Here is a 21,177-nt window from a genome sequence, read left to right on the forward strand (position 1 = left end):
TCACTTCCAGAAAAGGAGGCTTATCAGTGTACAGAGGGTGTCTTCAAGTTTGTAACTCACATTGGAGGTGCTCAATAGGGCAACATTTGGGACACGGCAAAAGTCATCTCGTGCATGCATTTAATTGAAGTTGCTGACAGGAATCGTTCAGGAAGGCAAACAACAGGCCACTTTAGAAACCTGTTTATTGGATTACCTATCTGCAGCCGTGGATTAACAATAAGTTGGTCACAGGTTACTGACCCAGGACTCTGTGTGTATATTCTGTGGAACGCATTTGTACACAAATAGGGGTGGACAACGCAGTGCATGAGTCAGTGAGGATTGCTGCAACATTGGACCATAGAATAAGATATGAGGTAAATGGATTTACCAGATAAGTACTTCAGTCAGGTACAATTCTGTAGAGAATGTTGGCACTCGGCATGATGACCGAATAGAAGGTGGAGTGTAGATATGGAGGAGCAGAGGACTGGAGAACGGCTTTACTGAGCAGTGGATGTGATGGCAATGACAAGATACCAGCAAGTGTGGACAGTGATGACGTCAGGGCTGGACTCACCGCTACGACCCGGACCCGGAGGCTCGGAGCCCGCGGTCAGCGACTGGTTGTGGTCGGACATGGCGGGGACCGGCGGCATGTCCAGCAGAGGCGGCAGGTCCAGCTCCGGGGGCAGCGGGGGCGGCGACGGCGGCGGCGACGTCTGCGTCTCTGGGGACTCCGTGGCTGGACGGCTCTCGCCAGCGAGGGCGTCCAGTGGCAGCGGCTTCTCCTTGTCCACACCCTGCACGAGGCGCGAGGGTGAGGTGAGGAGAGGTAAGAAAAACTGTAAGGGTTAAGTGGATAGTAAAGGGAAACGGTAAGGACGTGGAAAAATAGGAAAGAAAGTCTCTCCGTGTAGCCTTAACAGCACCTGTTACTCTGTTCAATAGCATTTTTCTGGCAGAGATTGTTACAGCTAAATTTTTTATGGACCTGTCGAGTTATATTGTTACGATTAGGACAGAAGTGGATGAAATGATGTAACAAGAACAGTGAGAACTTTGTATTTTGTGTTATGTATTGGAGTATAGATATCGCCAGCACTGTCCGTCTGTCCTTGAAAAGTATGTATACAAGCAGAATTGTATTAAATACCCTGTGAGAGAAAGATAGGTGAAAAACATAGTTTTCGTGATTTTTCAATCCAGGTGTAAACTATTTTCCCCGCTGCAGAAGACTTTTTAAAGTCGAGTAGAGGTACTTAACAATTTCGTTTGTTCTGTAAGGCAGTGTAACGTTTGAGGTTATGAGAAATGAAGTTACACATGTGTTTGTGTCTAGCTATGATGACACTTTCTTTTTTTGTAAAGAACAGTGGGACCGTGGCTTAGGGGAATAATGGGATGATTTGTCGATTCGATTTGTCACTGTTATTTTACGATCGATAAAGCTTTTTTTTTTTTTTTTTTTTAATGAGAACATGGCCAAGAAGGCTGTATTCTTTTCATTATCCGTCCAGTTGTCCAATTCCAACTGTTTGCCATTTTAAAGCACATTTCTTAAGCTTCCAGCTTCATTTCGTATTCTAAGGCGGAAGCTCAAATGAGGTGCTTGAAAATGACCCACCGTTGAAATTGGCAATGAAAAGAATACAGCCTATTTAGACCATGTTCTACTACACGTTGTGGTTGTGTATCCCCCACAAAAATAAAATTTATGAAAGATCTGAATGAAGCTTGTGTGGAATATGGGATGCAAATAAACACAGCAAAAACAAAAAGTATATTCAAAAATATTCAAATGTGTGTGAAATCTTATGGCACTTAACTGCTAAGGTCATCAGTCCCTAAGCTTACACACTACTTAACCTAAATTATCCTAAGGAGAAACTCACACACCCATGCCCGAGGGAGGACTCGAACCTCCGCCGGGACCAGCCGCACAGTCCATGACTGCAGCGCCTAAGACCGCTCGGCTAATCCCGCGCGGCATAAAAAGTATGATCATCAGTACAAGACTGTTCAGTATTAAAGTAGGACAATTTACCATTAGCCAAGTAAGTGCATTTAAATATCTTGGAAGCACAATAACTGAAGACTTGAGATGTCACCAGGAGGTGAAAACTCGAACTGCCCTAGCGAAGAAGGCATTCAACAGAAAGAGGAGACTCTTATGTGGCAAATTAGATAAAGCTCTAAGGAAAAGGCTTGGCAAATGGAGTGTGGCACTATATGGGGTAGAAACATGGACGCTGAGACGGGAGGATGAAAAAAGTTTAGAAGCATTTGAGATGTGGGTCTGGAGGAGAATGGAGAGAATGAGCTGGATGGAAAGAGTGAGTAATGAAAGAGCATTGGAAAGGGTTGGTGAGAGAAGATGTCTGCTGAAGGTTGTAAAAGAAAGGAAAAAGAACTGGTTGGGATATTCATTGAGAAGGAAGTGCTTGCTACCAGATGCTTTGGAAGGATTGGTTTGGGAGAAGACTGAGAGGAAGAAGGAGATACAAGATGATAGACGACTTAAAGGGAAGAGGAAATTATGCAGACCTGAAGAGGATGGCAGAAGACTGGACAGCCTGGAAAACTACCATGTGAAACCCTGGCTTTTGGCAGAATGATGATGATGATGATGATGAAGCAAAACGAGTAAAACTACCTGCAGATTGAGAGTAAAAACGATGTGGCGTTAGTGAGTGGTGATGACACAAACACACACATATGCACGTGTGCATGTGCAGGGTAGGTGAAATGAGATGGAGATGATAGGGTGTACTTGTGATTCATAAAAAGATAAGGGAATTGTATTTATTGCTTCTTGTGAGGCAGTTTTATTAAGAGGCAGTTATTATGTGCTTGGAATATATCCAACAAATGATGGAGGGCGTTGGGTGCAAGGAGCACTCTTGCATGAAAAGGTTGACACAAGAGAGGCATTCGTGGTGAGTCACATCAAATCTGTCAGAAGACTTACGAAAAAGACTTTTGCAAATACAACGAAATGAAGTGTGCCACAGGGATGAATGCTGGGTCCTGCACAACTGCTCACCGCGGTCTTGTCGGGCGCGCCCTTCTTGGCGAGCCTGGTGTCCTTCTTGGGGAAGGCGGCCGCGGGAGGGGCGCCCTTCTGCTGGGCCGACACCTCGGCGACGGCGGAGAACTGCGGGGGCGGCTGGCCCGCCGGGTCGGGGGCGTCGGTGAGGCGCAGCTGCTGCCAGTAGGGCGACCCCGCCCCCACCTCTGGAACTGGAGCTGGAGCTGGAGCCGCTTCCGGATCTGGCGTGGACGACGCCGCTGGAAGGAACACTCTCAGTGTTAGCACTGCCACCACACCAAATACACAGCAGCGATATTAATTAATGAAAAATTCTGCTTTGTCACTAACTGAGTGGAAATCGGGTAGATGTTATTAACAGCTTTGTTATTAGCTTGCAAAGAACTAGTGGTTACAATGGAGATAGAAATTATCTCCGCCTCTTTTCCGTTTCCAACTAAATACAGTTCTGAGATATAGACTTCAACTAAGTCTGGAAGGTAGCTGGGGCACTGGCGATGCAAAACGGATACATCTAAATGGTGCACTGATAATTTCAATCTTTCGAGAGACATCGTCCAATTGGGACTAGAGATAAGTCGATTTTCAACACTTGTCCTGCAGCGAGACGGGAGACAATGTCCTCGATTTTTGGAATGGTATAGTAAGTACCTCAGCGGTTTCAGAAGGTTGTAAGTAGGCTGTTTAGGTTTTAATGTTGGTAACGTCACCTAGCGGTCTGTATGAAAATCACTGGCTGTGCTGTGTGCAGTCTGTGGCTGGTTGGCATTCTTGGAGTATTCGCCATTGTAGTGTTGGGCAGTTGGATGTGAATAGCGCGTAGCGTTGCGCAGTTAGAGGTGAGCCGCCAGCAGTGGTCGATGTGGGGAGAGAAATGGCAGAATTTCCATCAGAAAGAGTAAATTTGTAAGATTGGATATCATGAACTGATATATGTATGATGACTTTGGAACATTATTAAGGTAAATACATTGTTTGTTCTCTATCAAAATCTTTCATTTCCTAGACTATGCCTATCAGTAGTTAGTCCCTTCAGTACTTTGAATCTTTTATTGGCAGTAGTGGCGCTCGCCGTATTGCAGTATTTCGAGTAACGAAGATTTTCGTGTGGTTAGTGATTCATGAAAGGTATAGGTTATTGTTAGTCAGGGCCATTCTTTTGTAGGGATTATTGAAAGTCAGACTGCGTTATGCTAAAAATATTGTGTGTCAGTTTAGTGTTGATCAGAATAAGTAAAGAGAGAAATGTCTGAGTACGTTCAGTTCCGCTCAGCTGTTTGACAATAAAATAATGGAAGAGGTTTATCAGCACAGTCATTCATAAATTTTTCTAAGGGGATGTTTCAAGGTGACTGTGCGGAGACTACAGGGTGGGGCAGGTAAACGTGGCCTGGACGAGTGTGGTTAATGTATGCATTAGCTACACTCCGAAAAGCGCGCACCACATGTACGCCCGCCATGCGAGCCACGCCAACTCGGAGTGTAGTGCGGGTTGTGTCAGTGTGAGTGGAGCACTGCAGAGGAGACGATGGGACACACAGTGGAACAGTTGGTGTTCGTTGTGGAAAGCTGCGTGAGAGCAAAGTCGCGGAAACGGTGTGGTCAGTTGTTTGCTGAAGAGTTTATTGATGTCTAAGTGCCATCAGAGAGTCCCACGCAACGGCTTAGTCAGAAAATGACGTCAGACAGGATCTGTTTTCCACAACTCAAAACACATTCCGAAACGTGCCCTCGCACCAGAAAATGTGGCTGCAATTCACCTGAAAAAGCTTCAGAGTCCAACGAAACCAACTCGGTGCTCTTTGCAAGACTAGCATTACACTTCGAGTATGTGGACGAATACTCCACCTGAAACTGCACATGCTTCCCGACCGAGTGTCTGTTGTTCATGCATTAAAATCAGCAGACGTTCCTCAGAGCCTCCAGTTTCGTAAGTGGCTGTTTACTGAGATAACAATGAATTACTTGGACACGGATCTGGTTAAAAAAAAAAAAAAAAAAAAAAAAAGGAAGGTTAAAATGCGTCTGAGCACTATGGGACTTAACATATGAGGTCATCAGTCCCCTAGAACTTAGAACTGCTTAAGGACATCACACACATCCATGCCCGAGGCAGGATTCGAACCTGCGACCGTAGCGGTCGCGCGGTTCCACACAGAAGCGCCTAGAACCGCTCGGGCACACAGACCGGCTGTCTGGTTTCACCTGAGTGGTTATGTCATCTCACAGAATAACAGGTTTTGGGCAATCTGCATAACTGGAGAATCCACATAACTTCCACGAAACGCCATTGCACGATCAGAGCCGCGCGAAGTGGCCGCGCGGTTTGAGGCGCCATGCCATGGACTGCGCGGCCCCTTCCGCCTGAGGTTCGAGTCCTCCCTCGGGCATGGGTGTGTGTGTTGTTCTTAGCGTAAGTTAGCTGAAGCAGTGTGTAAGTCTAGGGATCGATGACTTCAGCAGTTTGGTCCCTTAGGATTAGGTTGGGACTTAGTGAGCAGTCTCTGCACGCCGCGTTGTTGGTCCCATCTTCTTTCGTCAGACGCTGACTTCGGCGCGTTACGTTGGCAACATTTTGAAACCGTTTGTAGCAGCATTAAACCAGGAGGAAAATACCTACAGTTACTTCCAACAGGGTAGAGCAACTGCCCTTACAGCCGGCCGAACCTTGGAGCACATTTATACAATCTTCACAACTGACGCAGTTGTTGACAGAGGTCACTCTGGTGGCCGCCCTAGCTGGCCACCAAGGTCACCTGATCTGTCAGCGTGCGATTACTTTGCGTGGGGTCTAAAGTGTATCGCGACAACCCTAATGCTAAAACTTTGAACATAGCTGCTAAGGTTCAGTGACCGTGTCAGAATTATATCAGAACAAATAAGCCCTCGGTCACAAATATTAAGTCAAAATTGACCAGGTTTCGATGTTACTACGAGCGTCGTCTTCAGAATTAAACCAACTGTTCTAAAACATAATAGATGTATAAGACATTAATAAACTAAATTATGTACTGACTGGAAAGAGATGCAGTACTTACAAGTCACATTCTAAAAAAAATCTAAGCCGGAAAGGTAACGTCATGAAAAGTTGTAAATAACATGGCGAGCCGCTAAGGGCTGCTCGTACCTGAGTGAACACGGGTTGCAACAAAAGTGAGGTGCCCACGTTAGAAAGTGTGGGCAAGTAAACATGGTGTTGCTACAAGCGCCATCTAGTAGCCGCAGAAACGACTAGGCTACTGTACATTCAAAATTAGACACATGAAATTGTGATGCAGCTGATTCAGGCATAACGTAAGCACTAATAATACTAAATTGAAGGTACATATTTACCTGCTTTAAACGGAGATACAACGTAAAAAAAACGTCAGTTATGGCATACAAGAAAACAGCAAAGACGTAACAGGAAAATAACATTTCGGTAAACTGCATGAGGAAATCTGAATCAAAGATCAAGCAACGGCTTTATACAATCGAAAAAGTTTTTATTTCGCAGCTGCAGCTGTTCGTTGAGAATGAGGCCATCATGACGAGATATATGCTTGAAAATCTCCAATTTCTCTAAAACATCTAACCTACGCCCCTTCTTTTCGGTATACAGAATACTGCTATCGCCAATGGCTTTAGGCACGTGTCCAGTAATTAAGACATCAACGGAAAAGGATGAATTTAGGGGACTGGTGCCGTTTTTTCTCAAAAGATGTTTTTTATATCTGATGGTGAAAACACATCCAGTTTGCCCTATGTAATAGGAGGAGCAGGTATCACAGATGATCTTATATACGCCAGAACTTTCGGTAGGGGAGCGAATGGATTTCAAATTATGAATGAAGTTTCTCTTCAGATTGTTATTAGTAGAGTAGGCAACATTGCAGTTGTATTTGTTACGAAGCACGCGCTGAATCTGATAGGAAATGGGTCCTACGAAAGGAATAGAAAAACGTTGAGCGTAGTAGTTCTTGCAGTTTTCTTTTTGAAGATATCGTCCACTATGTTAGGCGTATATTCATTATTGACTGCTATGGTTTTAAATAAATTAATCTCCTCATTAAACTTTTCTGTTGAAAGTGGTATGGAGGTGGCTCGGTGGACGGCAGAGTGAAAAAAGGCCATTTTTTGAGACTGTGGATGAAAAGAGGAAGCAGGCACGATTTGGTCAGTATACGTTTCTTTTCGAAAAATATTGAAAGTGATGTTCTATTGTAAGCGTCAAGTCTAAATGTAATTCCTACGTTTCTTCGTATCCTGGAACTCTGTTCTTTGGGCCACTTTTATTTGCTCCACCCTGTACAACACGCACAGAAGAATAATGTGTATCAATGGATAGAGTAACTCACCAAATTTCGAATCGTAAGTTGCACTAGCAGGCAGGTGTATCAGAACGTGTATACGAATTATCCACTCCGTATTGTCGCACTGAACTAGCTCGTGCCTGCAGATGGGCAAGCCAGTGGTCTGCTGTCTCACCTTTCTGGGCAATTAGTGTCAGCGACTTCACTGAATCGCTCGCAATTGCTATGGTTTGCCGCACCAGAAATCGTGTCCCCGCTGAGCACTTTTAATTAAGATCGTGGCGAGGTGCTCTGTCCACTGATATGTGCGATTTTCCTGTATATCTCACAGTACCTGTGCAGTTGTTTCCCGCGTCACCAGAGGTACTTATGAATAATTCTGCACTAGTTACAATGAATTTCATAAATTACGCCACATCACAAGTACAAGGGTCATTCCTAAACTAATAACTCCATTTTTTTCTATGCCAACTACAAGAGATACGGAAAGCACAATACGCCGTTACGTAGAGCAAGATTGCAGGAAGATACTGCCACCACCATCTGTCATGTTACGCTCTTGACAATGCTGGATAAGAGTGCTCTTTGAAAAACCTGAACCAGAAGAGGCCAGCCACTCTCTTACAACCTTGTTCGCAGCGTTTGAACCTGGCCATGTTGTCCATCTTTCGTAGGCTTAAAGAAATGTAAGTCTGCTTCTGATAAACCAAGATTTTATGGTCGAATTTCCACATCATATCTCGGATGATGAAGATGCTAAGAAAATTATATATAAGAGGGTGGTTTGAAAAGTTCTCGGAACGAAATAGAATAAAGTACTTACATCACTGAAACATTTGTTATTTTTCAATGTAGTCTCCTTGTAGATTAATGCACTTGGTCCAACGATGTTCGAGTGCCTTGATCCCATCTTGAAAATGAGTTTCCTCCAGGTCTCCAAAATACTTGTCAACTCTACATCTACATCTGCATGGATACTCTGCAAATCACATTTAAGTGCCTGGCAGAGGGTTCATCGAACCACCTTCACAATTCTCTATTATTGCAAATCTCGTATAGCGCGCGGAAAGAACGAGCACCTATATCTTTCCGTACGAGATCTGATTTCTCTTATTTTATCGTGGTGATCGTTTCTCCCTATGTAGGTCGGTGCCAACAAAATATTTTCGCGTTCGAAGGAGTAATTTGGTGACTGTAATTTCGTGAGAAGATCCCGTCGCAACGAAAACTGCCTTTCTTTTAGTGATATCAGTTCTTCGTTTTAGGTGAATCTTCGTCCACCAAGAAAAATTTTCAGTTATGGGAAGAGACAGAAGTCTGACGCAGCCATATCGTACCTTAGTTCGTGCAATTAATAATGTCCATTCTCATACGTTTTTGATCCAGGGTCAAGAGCCGCGGCATCCATCTAGCAGATTATTTTTTCATTTCTAATTCTTCAGTTAAAATGTTATATATCCTTTCACATGACATGAAAAGCGTGAGAAATTTCACACACTTTCAATCGGCGATCCGCCATGATCATTTTGTGCACTTTTGCAATGATTTCTGGAATAGTGACACATCTTGGCCGACCACTTCATCTAAGCTCTCCCAACCAAATTTAAATTCATTTGTCCACTTGGCAACAGTTGAATATGAAGGAGCAGAGTCCCCCAGTGTATTCTGGATATCGGCATGAATGTCCTTTGCTTTCATACCTTTCTTTACTAAGTACTTAATCACTGCTTGAATCTCGATTTTTTTCCGTCTTCGCAATTCACTACGCGGGAACAACAGAGCCACGTCACCACCACAGCTCTCTTCCAAGAGCACTGACGAGGCACATGTTTACAGGCAATTGTCCAGTGAACATCACGTGAGCAATTCCTTGCGCTAGTGCTGATCTCTCGTGCTGATTCCGAGAACATTTCAAACCCCTTCCCCCCCCCGTCCCCACCACACACACACACACACACACACACACACACACACACACAAATATATATATATATATATATATATATATATATATATATATATATATATATATATATATATATATCTATGGTGGTCAGCAGTAGTCTGTAAATCTTTTAACAGCGTTGCAGGGTAGGTTGAGACTTTTTTTTTGGGCATCAGTCTGCTGACTGGTTTGATGCGGCCCGCCACGAATTCCTTTCCTGTGCTAACCTCTTCATCTCAGAGTAGCACTTGCAACCTACGTCCTCAATTATTTGCTTGACGTATTCCAATCTCTGTCTTCCTCTACAGTTTTGCCCTCTACAGCTGCCTCTAGTACCATGGAAGTCATTCCCTCATGTCTTAGCAGATGTCCTATCATCCTGTCCCTTCTCCTTATCAGTGTTTTCCACATATTCCTTTCCTCTCCGATTCTGCGTAGAACCTCCTCATTCCTTACCTTATCAGTCCACCTAATTTTCAACATTCGCCTATAGCACCACATCGCAAATGCTTTGATTCTCTTCTGTTACGGTTTTCCCACAGTCCATATTTCACTACCATACAATGCTGTACTCCAGACGTACATCCTCAGAAATTTCTTCCTCTAATTAAGGCCGGTATTTTATATTAGTAGACTTCTCTTGGCCAGAAATGCCTTTTTTGCCATAGCGAACCTGCTTTTGATGTCCTCCTTGCTCCGTCCGTCATTGGTTATTTTACTGCCTAGGTAGCAGAATTCCTTAACTTCATTGACTTCGTGACCATCAATCCTGATGTTAAGTTTCTCGCTGTTCTCATTTCTACTACTTCTCATTACCTTCGTCTTTCTCCGATTTACTCTCAAACCATACTGTGTACTCATTAGACTGTTCATTCCGTTCAGCAGATCATTTAATTCTTCTTCACTTTCACTCAGGATAGCAATGTCATCAGCGAATCGTATCATTGATATCCTTTCACCTTGTATTTTAATTCCACTCCTGAACCTTTCTTTTATTTCCATCATTGCTTCCTCGATGTACAGATTGAAGAGTAGGGGCGAAAGGCTACAGCCTTGTCTTACACCCTTCTTAATACGAGCACTTCGTTCTCGATCGTCCACTCTTATTATTCCCTCTTGGTTGTTGTACATATTGTATATGACCCGTCTCTCCCTATAGCTTACCCCTACTTTTTTCAGAATCTCGAACAGCTTGCACCATTTTATATTGTCGAACGCTTTTTCCAGGTCGACAAATCCTATGAAAGTGTCTTGATTTTTCTTTAGCCTTGCTTCCATTATTAGCCGTAACGTCAGAATTGCCTCTCTCGTCCCTTTACTTTTCCTAAAGGCAAACTGATCGTCACCTAGCGCATTCTCAGTTTTCTTTTTCCATTCTTCTGTATATTATTCTTGTAAGCAGCTTCGATGCATGAGCTGTTAAGCTGATTGTGCGATAATTCTCGCACTTGTCAGCTCTTGCCGTCTTCGGAATTGTGTGGATGATGCTTTTCCGAAAGTCAGATGGTATATCGCCAGACTCATTTATTCTACACACCAACGTGAATAGTCGTTTTGTTGCCACTTTCCCCAATGATTTTAGAAATTCTGAAATTCTCGTTGAGACATAATAGGTAAGACATAAGAAAAAATTCGATACGTTGCGACAGAACGTCGTTGAAACTCAGTGAGTTGTTGATAATGGCGTCTTTGTCGCCTTTAAGGCATTCTTGACTAAAAACGTCTCAGCACGTCCGATCTCAAAGGCAAGTAACACTCACGACCGTTAAGCGTGTATTTAAAGCGAACTTGATTTTCGTCTTCATAGTGGCGTTGCTAGCCCCACTTAATGCCACCGACGCGAAATGAGATTATAATTCATCTTTCATATGTAGAAACACGCTTATCAACTTTCGTTGGTGTCTCACAACTCCTTGTTAGTGTTGCGTATTTTTTTTCAGTCAGTGTATATTGACTTTGTTCAACAATACTTTGTGTAACAGAGACAGCTGGTTAATATTCAAAATATCAGATGCAAAAAAGAAGAAGAATCATATAATGATTTAATATTATTTGATTATTTATAATCAAGCAGCAACTTCTTCAGTTAAAAGAAAAACTGTAGCAATTCTTGTGTTTTGACCGCATTTAGTTTCTGAAATTTGTAACTGAATATTTCGTAATTAGCGATCTCATATCCGTTGTATACCGAACACAACACTGATATTCTGGTTTTCTTTTCAGGCGTTCGCAGCGTTAGCTGTTCTGGCAGACTGCTTACTGATAATGTAACCACACATACCGCTCCATCAGCTCCCCTGCTGACGTCATTGCCAGAGTATACTCTGAATAGCGGGTTGATCATTTACTGTCCGCTGCTGGGAATAAGTGTGGCTTCAGTCCGGTTTGAGGTGGATGGCTACAGGGGGCGGGCTTGTTTCCGTGTCGGTGGTTGTGATCCACTCCGGAACTGGCGTGTACTCACGTGCTGCCTGGCTGGGGTCGTCGGCCACTGGAACGCAGCGGTCCTGGTCCTTCTGGAAGCCCGCGCAGCACTCCTCCACCAGCCGGTCGCGAGACACCACCTGCACAGGAGCTCACTCTGCACCACCCACCTCTCAACTCACTGCGCCACGGAGGATCACGAAAAAGGCCTTAAATGCAGTAATTACAAAGCATAAGATCTTAGCGGGAGAAGAAAATAAAAATAGAAAACAACAGGATTGAATGAATGCAACTGCTTCAACTACACTACTGGCCATTAAAATTGCTACACCGAGAAGAAATGCAGATGATAAACGGGTATTCGTTGGAATAATATAGTATACTAGAACTGACATGTGTTTACCTTTTCACGAAATTTGGGTGCATAGTTCTTGAGAAATCAGTACCCAGAACAACCACCTCTGGCTGTAATAACGACCTCGATACGCCTGGGCATTGAGTCAAACAGAGCTTGGATGGCGTGTACAGGTACAGCTGCCTATGCAGCTTCCACACGATACCACAGTTCATCAGGCGTATTGTGACGAGCCAGTTGCTCGGCCACCATTGACCAGACGTTTACAATTCGTGAGAGATTTGGAGAATGTGGTGGCCAGGGCAGCAGTCGAACAATTTCTGTATCGAGAAAGGCCCGTAATGCGGTCGTGCATTATCCTGCTGCAATGCAGGGTTTCGCAGGGATCGAATGAAGGGTAGAGCCACGGGTCGTAACACATCTGAAATGTAGCGTCCACTGTTCAAAGTGCCGTCAGTGCGAACAAGAGCTGACCGAGACGTGTCACCAATGGCACGCCATACCATCACGCCGGGTGATACGCCAGTATGGCGATGACGAATACACGCTTCCAATGTGCGTTCCCGCAGTGTCGCCAAACACGGACGCGACCATCATGATTAAACAGAACCTGGATTCATCCGAAAAAATGACGTTTTGCCATTCGTGCACCGAGGTTCGTCGTCGAGTACACCATCGCAGGCGCTCCTGTCTGTGATGCAGCGTCAAGGGTAACCGCACCCACGGTCTCCGAGCTGATAGTCCATGCTGCTGCAAACGTCGTCGAACTGTTCGTGCAGATGGTGGTTGTCTTGCAAACGTCCCCATCTGTTGACGCAGGGATCGAGACGTTGCTACACGATGCGTTACAGCCATGCGGATAAGATGCCTGTCATCTGGACTGCTAGTGATAGGAGGCCGTTGGGACCCAGCACGGCATTCCGTATTACCCTCCTGAACCCACGGATTCCATATTCTGCTAACAGTCATTGGATCTCGACCAACGCGAGCAGCAATGTCGCGATACGATAAACCGCAATCGCGATAGGCTACAATCCGACCTTTATCAAAGTCGGAAACGTGATGGTACGCATTTCTTCTCCTTACACGAGGCATCACAACAAGGTTTCACCAGGCAACGCCGGTCAACTGCTGTTTGTGTATGAGAAATCGGTTAGAAACTTTCCTCATGTCAGCACGTTGTAGGTGTCGCCACCGGCGCCAACCTTGTGTGAATGCTCAGAAAAGCTAATGATTTGCATATCACAGCATCTTCTTCCTGTCGGTTAAATTTCGCGTCTGTAGCATGTTGTCTTCGTGGTGTAGCAATTTTAATGGCCAGTAGTGTAGCTACAATCAGTAATACACTATAAGATAAAAATCACCCCTCGTTCTTATGGAAGCACTTACTCGGATGGCGCTGAGTGATAGTGTCGTTCGATGTCCTCCTGAGGTATATAGTGCCAAAGCTGTTCATATGGTGACTCTGATCGTGCAAAACCGGAGCTGGTTGGAGATTCCTGCCCATAATGCTCCAATCGTCCAATTGGGCAGAAATCCCGCGACGTTGTTGGCCAAGGTAGTATGTGACGAGCACAAAGACAAGCAGTACAAACTCTTGTCGTGTGCGGATGAGCGTTATCTTGCTGAAACGTAACCCCAGGATGGCTTTCCAAGAAGAGCAACAAAACGGAGCGTAGAATGTCGTCGACGTACCGCAGTGCTGCGAGGGTGTCCGGGTGACAACCAAAGCAGTCCTGCTGTGGAGTGAATAACGGCACCCCAGGCCATCGCTCTTGCTGGTCGGGCTGTGTGTCGGGTGACAGTCACGTTGGCATCCCACAACTGCGTGGGCGTCTCCAGACAGGGGGATCACTTCGAAGCGAGACTCATCGCTGAAGACAGTTCTTCTCCCGTCAGTGAGATTCCATGCTGTCTGGCCTGCGGACCATTTGTCTTCCCAGGAGGACACCCGTCCACCACAGCTGTGCGTCGACGATACTCTACGTCCCACGTTGTTGCCATTCTGGGCTTACATTTCAGCAAGATCATGCCTGCCTGCACGCGGCGAGAGTTTCCACTGCTTGTCTTCCAGCTTGGCAAACCCTACCTCGGCGAGCAAGATTGCCAGATTTCTCCCGACTTGAGAACGTTTGGAGGATTATGGGCAGGGTCCTGCAACCATGTCAGGATTATGACCATCTAAAGTGCCAGTAGGATAGACTTAGGTACGGTATCCACCAGGAGGACATACAACAGTTCTATGAATCAATGCCGAGCAGAATAACTGCTTGCATAAGGGTGAGAGATGGACCAACTAGTTACTTGAATTTGTGGAGCACTTTCTCTTGAGTAAATCATTAAATGTTTCTGAAAGTGTTCGGATTTGTTCGTCTGTACATATACGTCACATCTACCGATTTCCGTGCCATTAGGATAATTCTTTCTTCCTGCGTCTTTTTTTACTTTTCTATCTTAGGGTGTATGCATATATGTTGCAGATCCGGAGGTGTGTTTAAGAAATAACGCGAATTTTTTGCTTCTACGCGAAAACTTTATTCGCTCGTCGGTCGAATTTCCTTGCGTGACGCAATACCCTCACATTAGAATCGCTAATTACTACGAGACCAATAGCTCGTAAACAGAGGTTGACTCCACAACGAATACATGTCGGTACGTGTTTGTCGCGCAGTATTTGTTTGGCTGTGATGTCATGGTACCAGCGTAGGCACATGCGCTTTAAGTTGTAAACTGATGTAGCATGGAAACGCGACTAGCTGCGACGTCGATTTTGGTGTCACTGTGGAGACCTTGTCACTGTGGAGCGGTGCTGGGAACCAAAATGAAACAACAGAGATATTCTCCGGGTTATAGGTGAGAATCGGTATTAAATTGAATATTACAAAGTAATTGATTGTGTTGCCTCATAAGACTCGTCTATATGATCGGAATTATAGAAAACGCAGGTCAGAGGAAAGGTCGTGCCGAAAGGAATCCGAAATGCCTAAGATGTCCAGTGCCGAAACAAAGTGAGACGTAAGGCAGCGTCGTCGAAAAGGAAATGCAGTACTGGCGAAGAGCCATCACGTAGTTACCCACTGTATTAAATACACTGAAGAACCATAGAAACTGGTACACCTGCTTAATATCGTGTAGAGCCCACGTGAGAACGCACAAGTGCCGCAACACGACTTGGCGTGGAGTCGACTAATGTCTGAAGTAGTGCTGAACGGAACTGACATCAAGAAACCTCCACGGTTGTCCGTAAATCCGTAAGACAACGAGGAGTGGAGATATCTTCTGGACAGCACCTTGCGAGGCATCCAAGATATCTTCAATAATGAAACTTCCTGGCAGATTAAAACTGTGTGCCGGACCGAGACTCGAAGTCGGGACCTTTGCCTTTCGCGGGCAAGTGCTCTACCATCTGAGCTGCCCAAGCACGACTCACGCCCCGTCCTCACAGCTTTACTTCTGCCAGTACCTCGTCTCCTACCTTCCAAACTTTACAGAAGCTCTCCTTGCAGCAGTAGCACTCCTGAAAGAAAGCTGTGAGGACGGGGCATGAGTCGTGCTTGGGCAGCTCAGATGGTAGAGCACTTGCCCGCGAAAGGCAAAGGTCCCGACTTCGAGTGTCGGTCCGGCACCCAGTTTTAATCTACGAGGAAGTTTCACATCAGCGCACACTCCGCTGCAGAGTGAAAATCTCATTCTGGATCCTCAATAATGTTCATGGCTGGAGAGTTTGGTGGCCAGCGGTAGTGTTTAAACTCAGAGCCACTCTGTGGCAATTCTGGACGTGTGGGATGTCGCATTGTTCTGCTGGAATTATCCAAGTCCGTCGCAATGGACATGCAGAATGGATATGAATGGATGCAGGTGATCAGACAGGATGCTTACGTACGTGTCACCTGTCAGAGTAAACGTATCAGGAGTTCCATATCACTCCAACTGCACACACGCCTCACACCATCACAGAGCCTCCACCAGCTTGAACAGCCCCTGCTTACGTGTAGGGTCCTTGGATTCATGAGGTTTCCATTCCTGTACACGTCCTGTACACGTTCATCCGCTCTACACAATCTGAAACGAGACTCGTTCGGCCAGGCAACATGTTTCCAGTCATCAACAGTCCAATGTCGGTGTTGACGGGTGCAGGCGAGGCGTATGGCTTTGTGTCGTGCAGTCATAAAGGGTACACGAGTTGGCCTTCGGCTTCGAAAGCCCATATCGATGATGTTTCGTTTAATGACTCGCACGGTGACGCTTGTTGATGGCCCAGCGTTGAAATCTGCAACAGTTTGCGGAAGGGTTGCACTTTCGTCACGTTGATCGATTCTGTTGAGTCGTCGTTGGTCCCATTCTTGCAGGATCTTTTTCTGGTCGCAGCGATGTCGGAGATTTCATGTTTTACCGGATTCGTGATAGTCACGCTACACTCGTGGAATGGTCGTACGAGAAAATAGCCACTTTATCGATACCTTTGAAATGCCCTGTCTCATCGCTCGTGCACCGACATAACGCCATGTTCAAACTCACTTAAATCTTCATAACCTGCCACTGTAGCAGCAGTAACCGATCTAACAACTGCGCCAGACACTAGCTGTGTTATAAAGGCGTTGCCGACCGCAGTGTCTCATTCTGCCTGTTTGCATATTTCTGTAAGTGAATACGCATGCAATTACCAGTTTCTTTGGCGCTTCAGTGTTTATTCATTATTAAATTAAATCTTAATATGAAGCCGTTCTTATGACTTCATCGCGCCGTTTATGCGATAAATCTAAGGCGCGGACTCGAACTGCGCATCCAGAAATTTTTTTGGAAAGAATTTTGCTTATTGGTCTCTATCGATGTCATGCCCTTCAGTATAGTCCCCATTTGTTATTACATCCTTATGCCAGCGCCTTTTCCAATCCCCAAGACCCTTCTGGAACTCAATTTTGGTGACAGCTTTCAGCTCTCTCGGTGATGCGTTTTTAATCTCATCTGTGCCCACTTTAAGATTTTACCTATTTTTTGGAACAGAAGTCAGTCACGTGGCAACATGTCTGGAGCATATGAAGTTTGGGGCACTATTAAAGTATTGTTTTCAGGCCAAAAATTCATGAACAAGCAGCGAATTATGGACGAGTGAATTGTCGTGGTGTAAAATCTATTAACATTGTCTTCAGGAAGTTGTCAACAGCGCAAATATGTTTCACAGTATTGATGAACCAAAGCTGCATTTGGTTCTTTTCTTGTACTACCCATTGTCTGGTGACTGTATTATAGCAATTGGAGGATGAGTCACAAATATAGCTACAATCACAAAAATAAAATGTAAACGATAATGGCAAGAGCATCACTATTGTCACTTGCCTAATGCAAATCGATGTCAGCGATATGGGTCTGTAATTCAGCGGACTACTCCTATTTCCTTTCTTGAGTGTTGGTGTTGTGCAACTTCCTAGTCTTTAGGTATGGGTCTTTCTATGAGCAAGTGACTGTATGTGACAGCTACGTACGGAGCTATTGTGTCAGCATACTCTGAAAGGAACCTGACTGCTATACAGTCTGGCCCAGGGGCCTTGACTTTATTAAGTGATTTATGATGCTCCACTACACTGATGATACCTATGTCTAAGTTCCTCATTTTGTCAATTGTTCTTGATTTGAATTCTGGAATATTTACTTCGTCTTCTTTGGTGAAGGAAATACCGAAAACTGTGTTTAGTAACTCCGCTTTAGTGCCACTGTCATCTAAAATATTACGAGCGCTGTCGTGCAGTGAAGGTCTTGATGGTGTCTTTACACTAGTGAAGTAAACACGAATCTCTTTGCCTATTGTACCAGATTTATTTAAAGAGTTTCGTTGTGGAAAGCATTAAAAACATATCGCATTGAAGATAGCGGTGAATGTCGAGCTTATGTAAAACTTCTCCTGTCTTGAGTATTTTACCGAGGGAGATGGCACCGTAGTTAGCACACTGGACTTTCATGTGGGAGGATAACGGGTCAAACCCACGTATGGTCATCCTGATTTGGGTTTTTCGTGATTTCTCTAAATCAGTTCAGGTAAATGCCGGGATGTTTACTTTGCAAAGGCATGGACGACTTCCTTCCCCGTCCTTCCATAATTCGATGGGACCGATGACTTCGCTGTTTAGCCCCCCTCCCCCGAATCAACCAACGAGCCATCTTGGGGATTTGGCGTTCTTTTAAATTTGGCATGCTTTTTTAGTTGCTTCTGCAACAGTGTTCCGACCTGTTTGGTGTACTGTGCAACAGTACACTCGCTGTCATCTGACAACAGAAGAGTTGCACTAATCGAACTGATAACACACGAAATTACAAAACTCGCGTTAGTTTTTGAACACATCTCGCGTAACGTTTTTGGTTACTTCAGCTTTTTAACGGTGATACTGTATGAAGAAGGACTGACAGTGTGTTTATTAATTAAAACTTCCGGGCTGAATTGCCGTGGTCCTTCCTGACGTTTCGTTGCTTACTGCGGGCAACATCTTGCGAGGTGAGTCGGCGAATGGCTGCTAGGCGCTGGAGGTCCCGCTCATACAGGGTGTTACAAAAAGGTACGGCCAAACTTTCAGGAAACATTCCTCACACACAAATAAAGAAAAGATGTTATGTTGAGATGTGTCCGGAAACGCTTACTTTCCATGTTAGAGCTGATTTTAGTTTCGTCAGTATGTACTGTACTTCATGTACTTCTCGTTGATCACGGACGTGGTTTTGCAGTCAGTGCAATGTTTACAAATGCGGAATTGGCAGATGCCCATTTAATGTATGGATTAGCACGGGGCAATAGCCGTGGCGCCGTACGTTTGTATTGAGACAGATTTCCAGAACGAAGGTGTCCCGACAGGAAGACGTTCGAGGCAATTGATCGGCGTCTTAGGGAGCACGGAACATTCCAGCCTATGACTCGCGACTGGGGAAGACCTAGAACGGCGAGGACACCTGCAATAGACGAGGCAATTCTTCGTGCAGTTGACGATAACCCTAATGTCAGCAACAGAGAAGTTGCTGCTGTACAAGGTAACGTTGACCACGTCACTGTATGGAGAGTGCTACGGGAGAACCAGTTGTTTCCGTACCATGTACAGCGTGTGCAGGCACTATCAGCAGCTGATTGGCCTCCACGGGTACACTTCTGCGAATGGCTCATCCAACAATGTGTCAATCCCCATTTCGGTGCAAATGTTCTCTTTACGGATGAGGCTTCATTCCGACGTGATCAAATTGTAAATTTTCACAATGAACATGTGTGGGCTGGCGAGAATCCCTGGCGAGAATCCGCACGCAATTGTGCAATCACGTCATCAATACAGATTTTCTGTGAACGTTTGGGCAGGTATTGTTGGTGATGTCTCGATTTTGCCCCATGTTCTTCCACCTACGCTGAATGGAGCACGTTATCATGATTTCATACGGGATACTCTACCTGTGCTGCTCGAACATGTGCCTTTACAAGTACGACACAACATGTGGTTCATGTACGATGGAGCTCCTGCACATTTCAGTCGAAGTGTTCGTACGCTTCTCAACAACAGATTCGGTGACCGATGGATTGGTTGAGGCGGACCAATTCCGTGGCCTCCACGCTCTCCTGACCTCAACCCTCTTGACTTTCATTTACGGGGACATTTGAAAGCTCTTGTCTACGCAATCCCGGTACCAAATATAGAGACTCTTCGTGCTTGTATTGTGGGCGGCTGTGATACATTACGCCATTCTCCAGGGCTGCATCAGCGCAATAGGGATTCCATGCGACGGAGGGTGGATACATATATCCTCGCTAACGGAGGACATTTTGAACATTTCCTGTAACAAAGTGTTTGAAGTCACGCTGGTACGTTCTGTTGCTGTGTGTTTCCATTCCATGATTAATGTGATTTGAAGAGAAGTAATAAAATGAGCTCTAACATGGAAATAAAGCGTTTCCGGACACATGTCCACATAACATCTTTTCTTTATTTGTGTGTGAGGAACGTTTCCTGAAAGTTTGGCCGTACCTTTTTGTAACACCCTGTATATGGACCACGGCAATTCGGTCCGGAAGTTTCAATTAATGAAGACGCCGGCCGTGAAAGCTTACATGTTATGATGTGTCAGTGTGTTTATTCTGAGCCACGGCGACCGTTGCCACTGTGAGCGACTGACCTGCGTCCTGTCGACCTCCCTCAGCTCGGTGTGGTACTTGGAGCAACGCGGCGGCACCTTCATGCACCACTGGTACGTCCTCAGGGTGACCGGCTCCTTGGAGCGCACCTTCATCGTCACGTTGTACCTGCGGGCAGGGAGCTCTGCTGTACTGTCGGCAGCGGGCCGATAACACGGCTGAGAAAAAACGTGTAGCTTAACCAGAAAATGGTTCAAATGGCTCTGAGCACTATGGGACTTAACTGCTGTGGTCATCAGTCCCCTAGAACTTAGAACTACTTAAACCTAACTAACCTAAGGACATCACACACATCCATGCCCGAGGCAGGATTCGAACCTGCGACCGTAGCGGTCACGCGGTTCCAGGCTGTAGCGCCTAGAACCGCACGGCGACTCCGGCCGGCTGTAGCTTAATCATTATGCAGTAACATGGTTGCTGAAAGACCTGATTAAATTTTCCACTTACTGCCATGAATGGCATCTGTCATAGAGTGTGAACAGGAGTAATATAACGGCCAAGATAAAGAGAAAGGACCCAATAATAACTGATTACAACAGTTGTAAGTAGGCTGTTTAGGCTTTTATGTTGGTAACGCCACGTAGCGCTCTATATGAAAATCACTGTCTGTGCTGTGTGAAGGCTGTGGTTGGTTTGCATTGTTGGAGTAATATTCGCCATTGTAGTGTTGGGCAGTTGGCTGTTAACAGCGCGTAGCGTTGCTCAGTTGGAGGTGAGCCGCCAGCAGTGGTGGATGTGGGGAGAGAAATGGCGGAGTTTTGAGAGCGGATGATCTGGACGTGTGTCCATCAGAGACAGTAAATTTGTAAGACTGTATATCATGGACTGATATATATATATATATATATATATATATATTATGACTTTTGAACACTATTAAGGTAAATACATTGTTTGTTCTCTATCAAAATCTTTCGTTTGCTAACTATGCCTATCAGTAGTTAGTGCCTTCAGTAGTTAGAATCTTTT

General features: G+C 45.1%; 1 protein-coding gene across 1 annotated transcript in view; it reads right to left on the minus strand.

Annotated features, from left to right (window-relative positions):
* The window catches only part of LOC126428126 (uncharacterized protein TP_0369-like), a 235,149-nt gene that overhangs the window by 69,078 nt on the left and 144,894 nt on the right, over positions 1–21,177 (minus strand). Inside the window, exons 3-6 of the mRNA XM_050090030.1 lie at positions 20,190–20,316; positions 11,736–11,835; positions 3,029–3,273; positions 563–785 (exon numbers count right to left, since the gene is read on the minus strand). Coding sequence (XP_049945987.1) covers positions 563–785; positions 3,029–3,273; positions 11,736–11,835; positions 20,190–20,316 — 695 coding nt within the window. The remainder of the gene's footprint in view (positions 1–562; positions 786–3,028; positions 3,274–11,735; positions 11,836–20,189; positions 20,317–21,177) is intronic.

Source organism: Schistocerca serialis, chromosome 12, assembly GCF_023864345.2.
Source record: "Schistocerca serialis cubense isolate TAMUIC-IGC-003099 chromosome 12, iqSchSeri2.2, whole genome shotgun sequence".
In the NCBI taxonomy this organism is placed as follows: Eukaryota; Metazoa; Arthropoda; class Insecta; order Orthoptera; family Acrididae; genus Schistocerca; species Schistocerca serialis.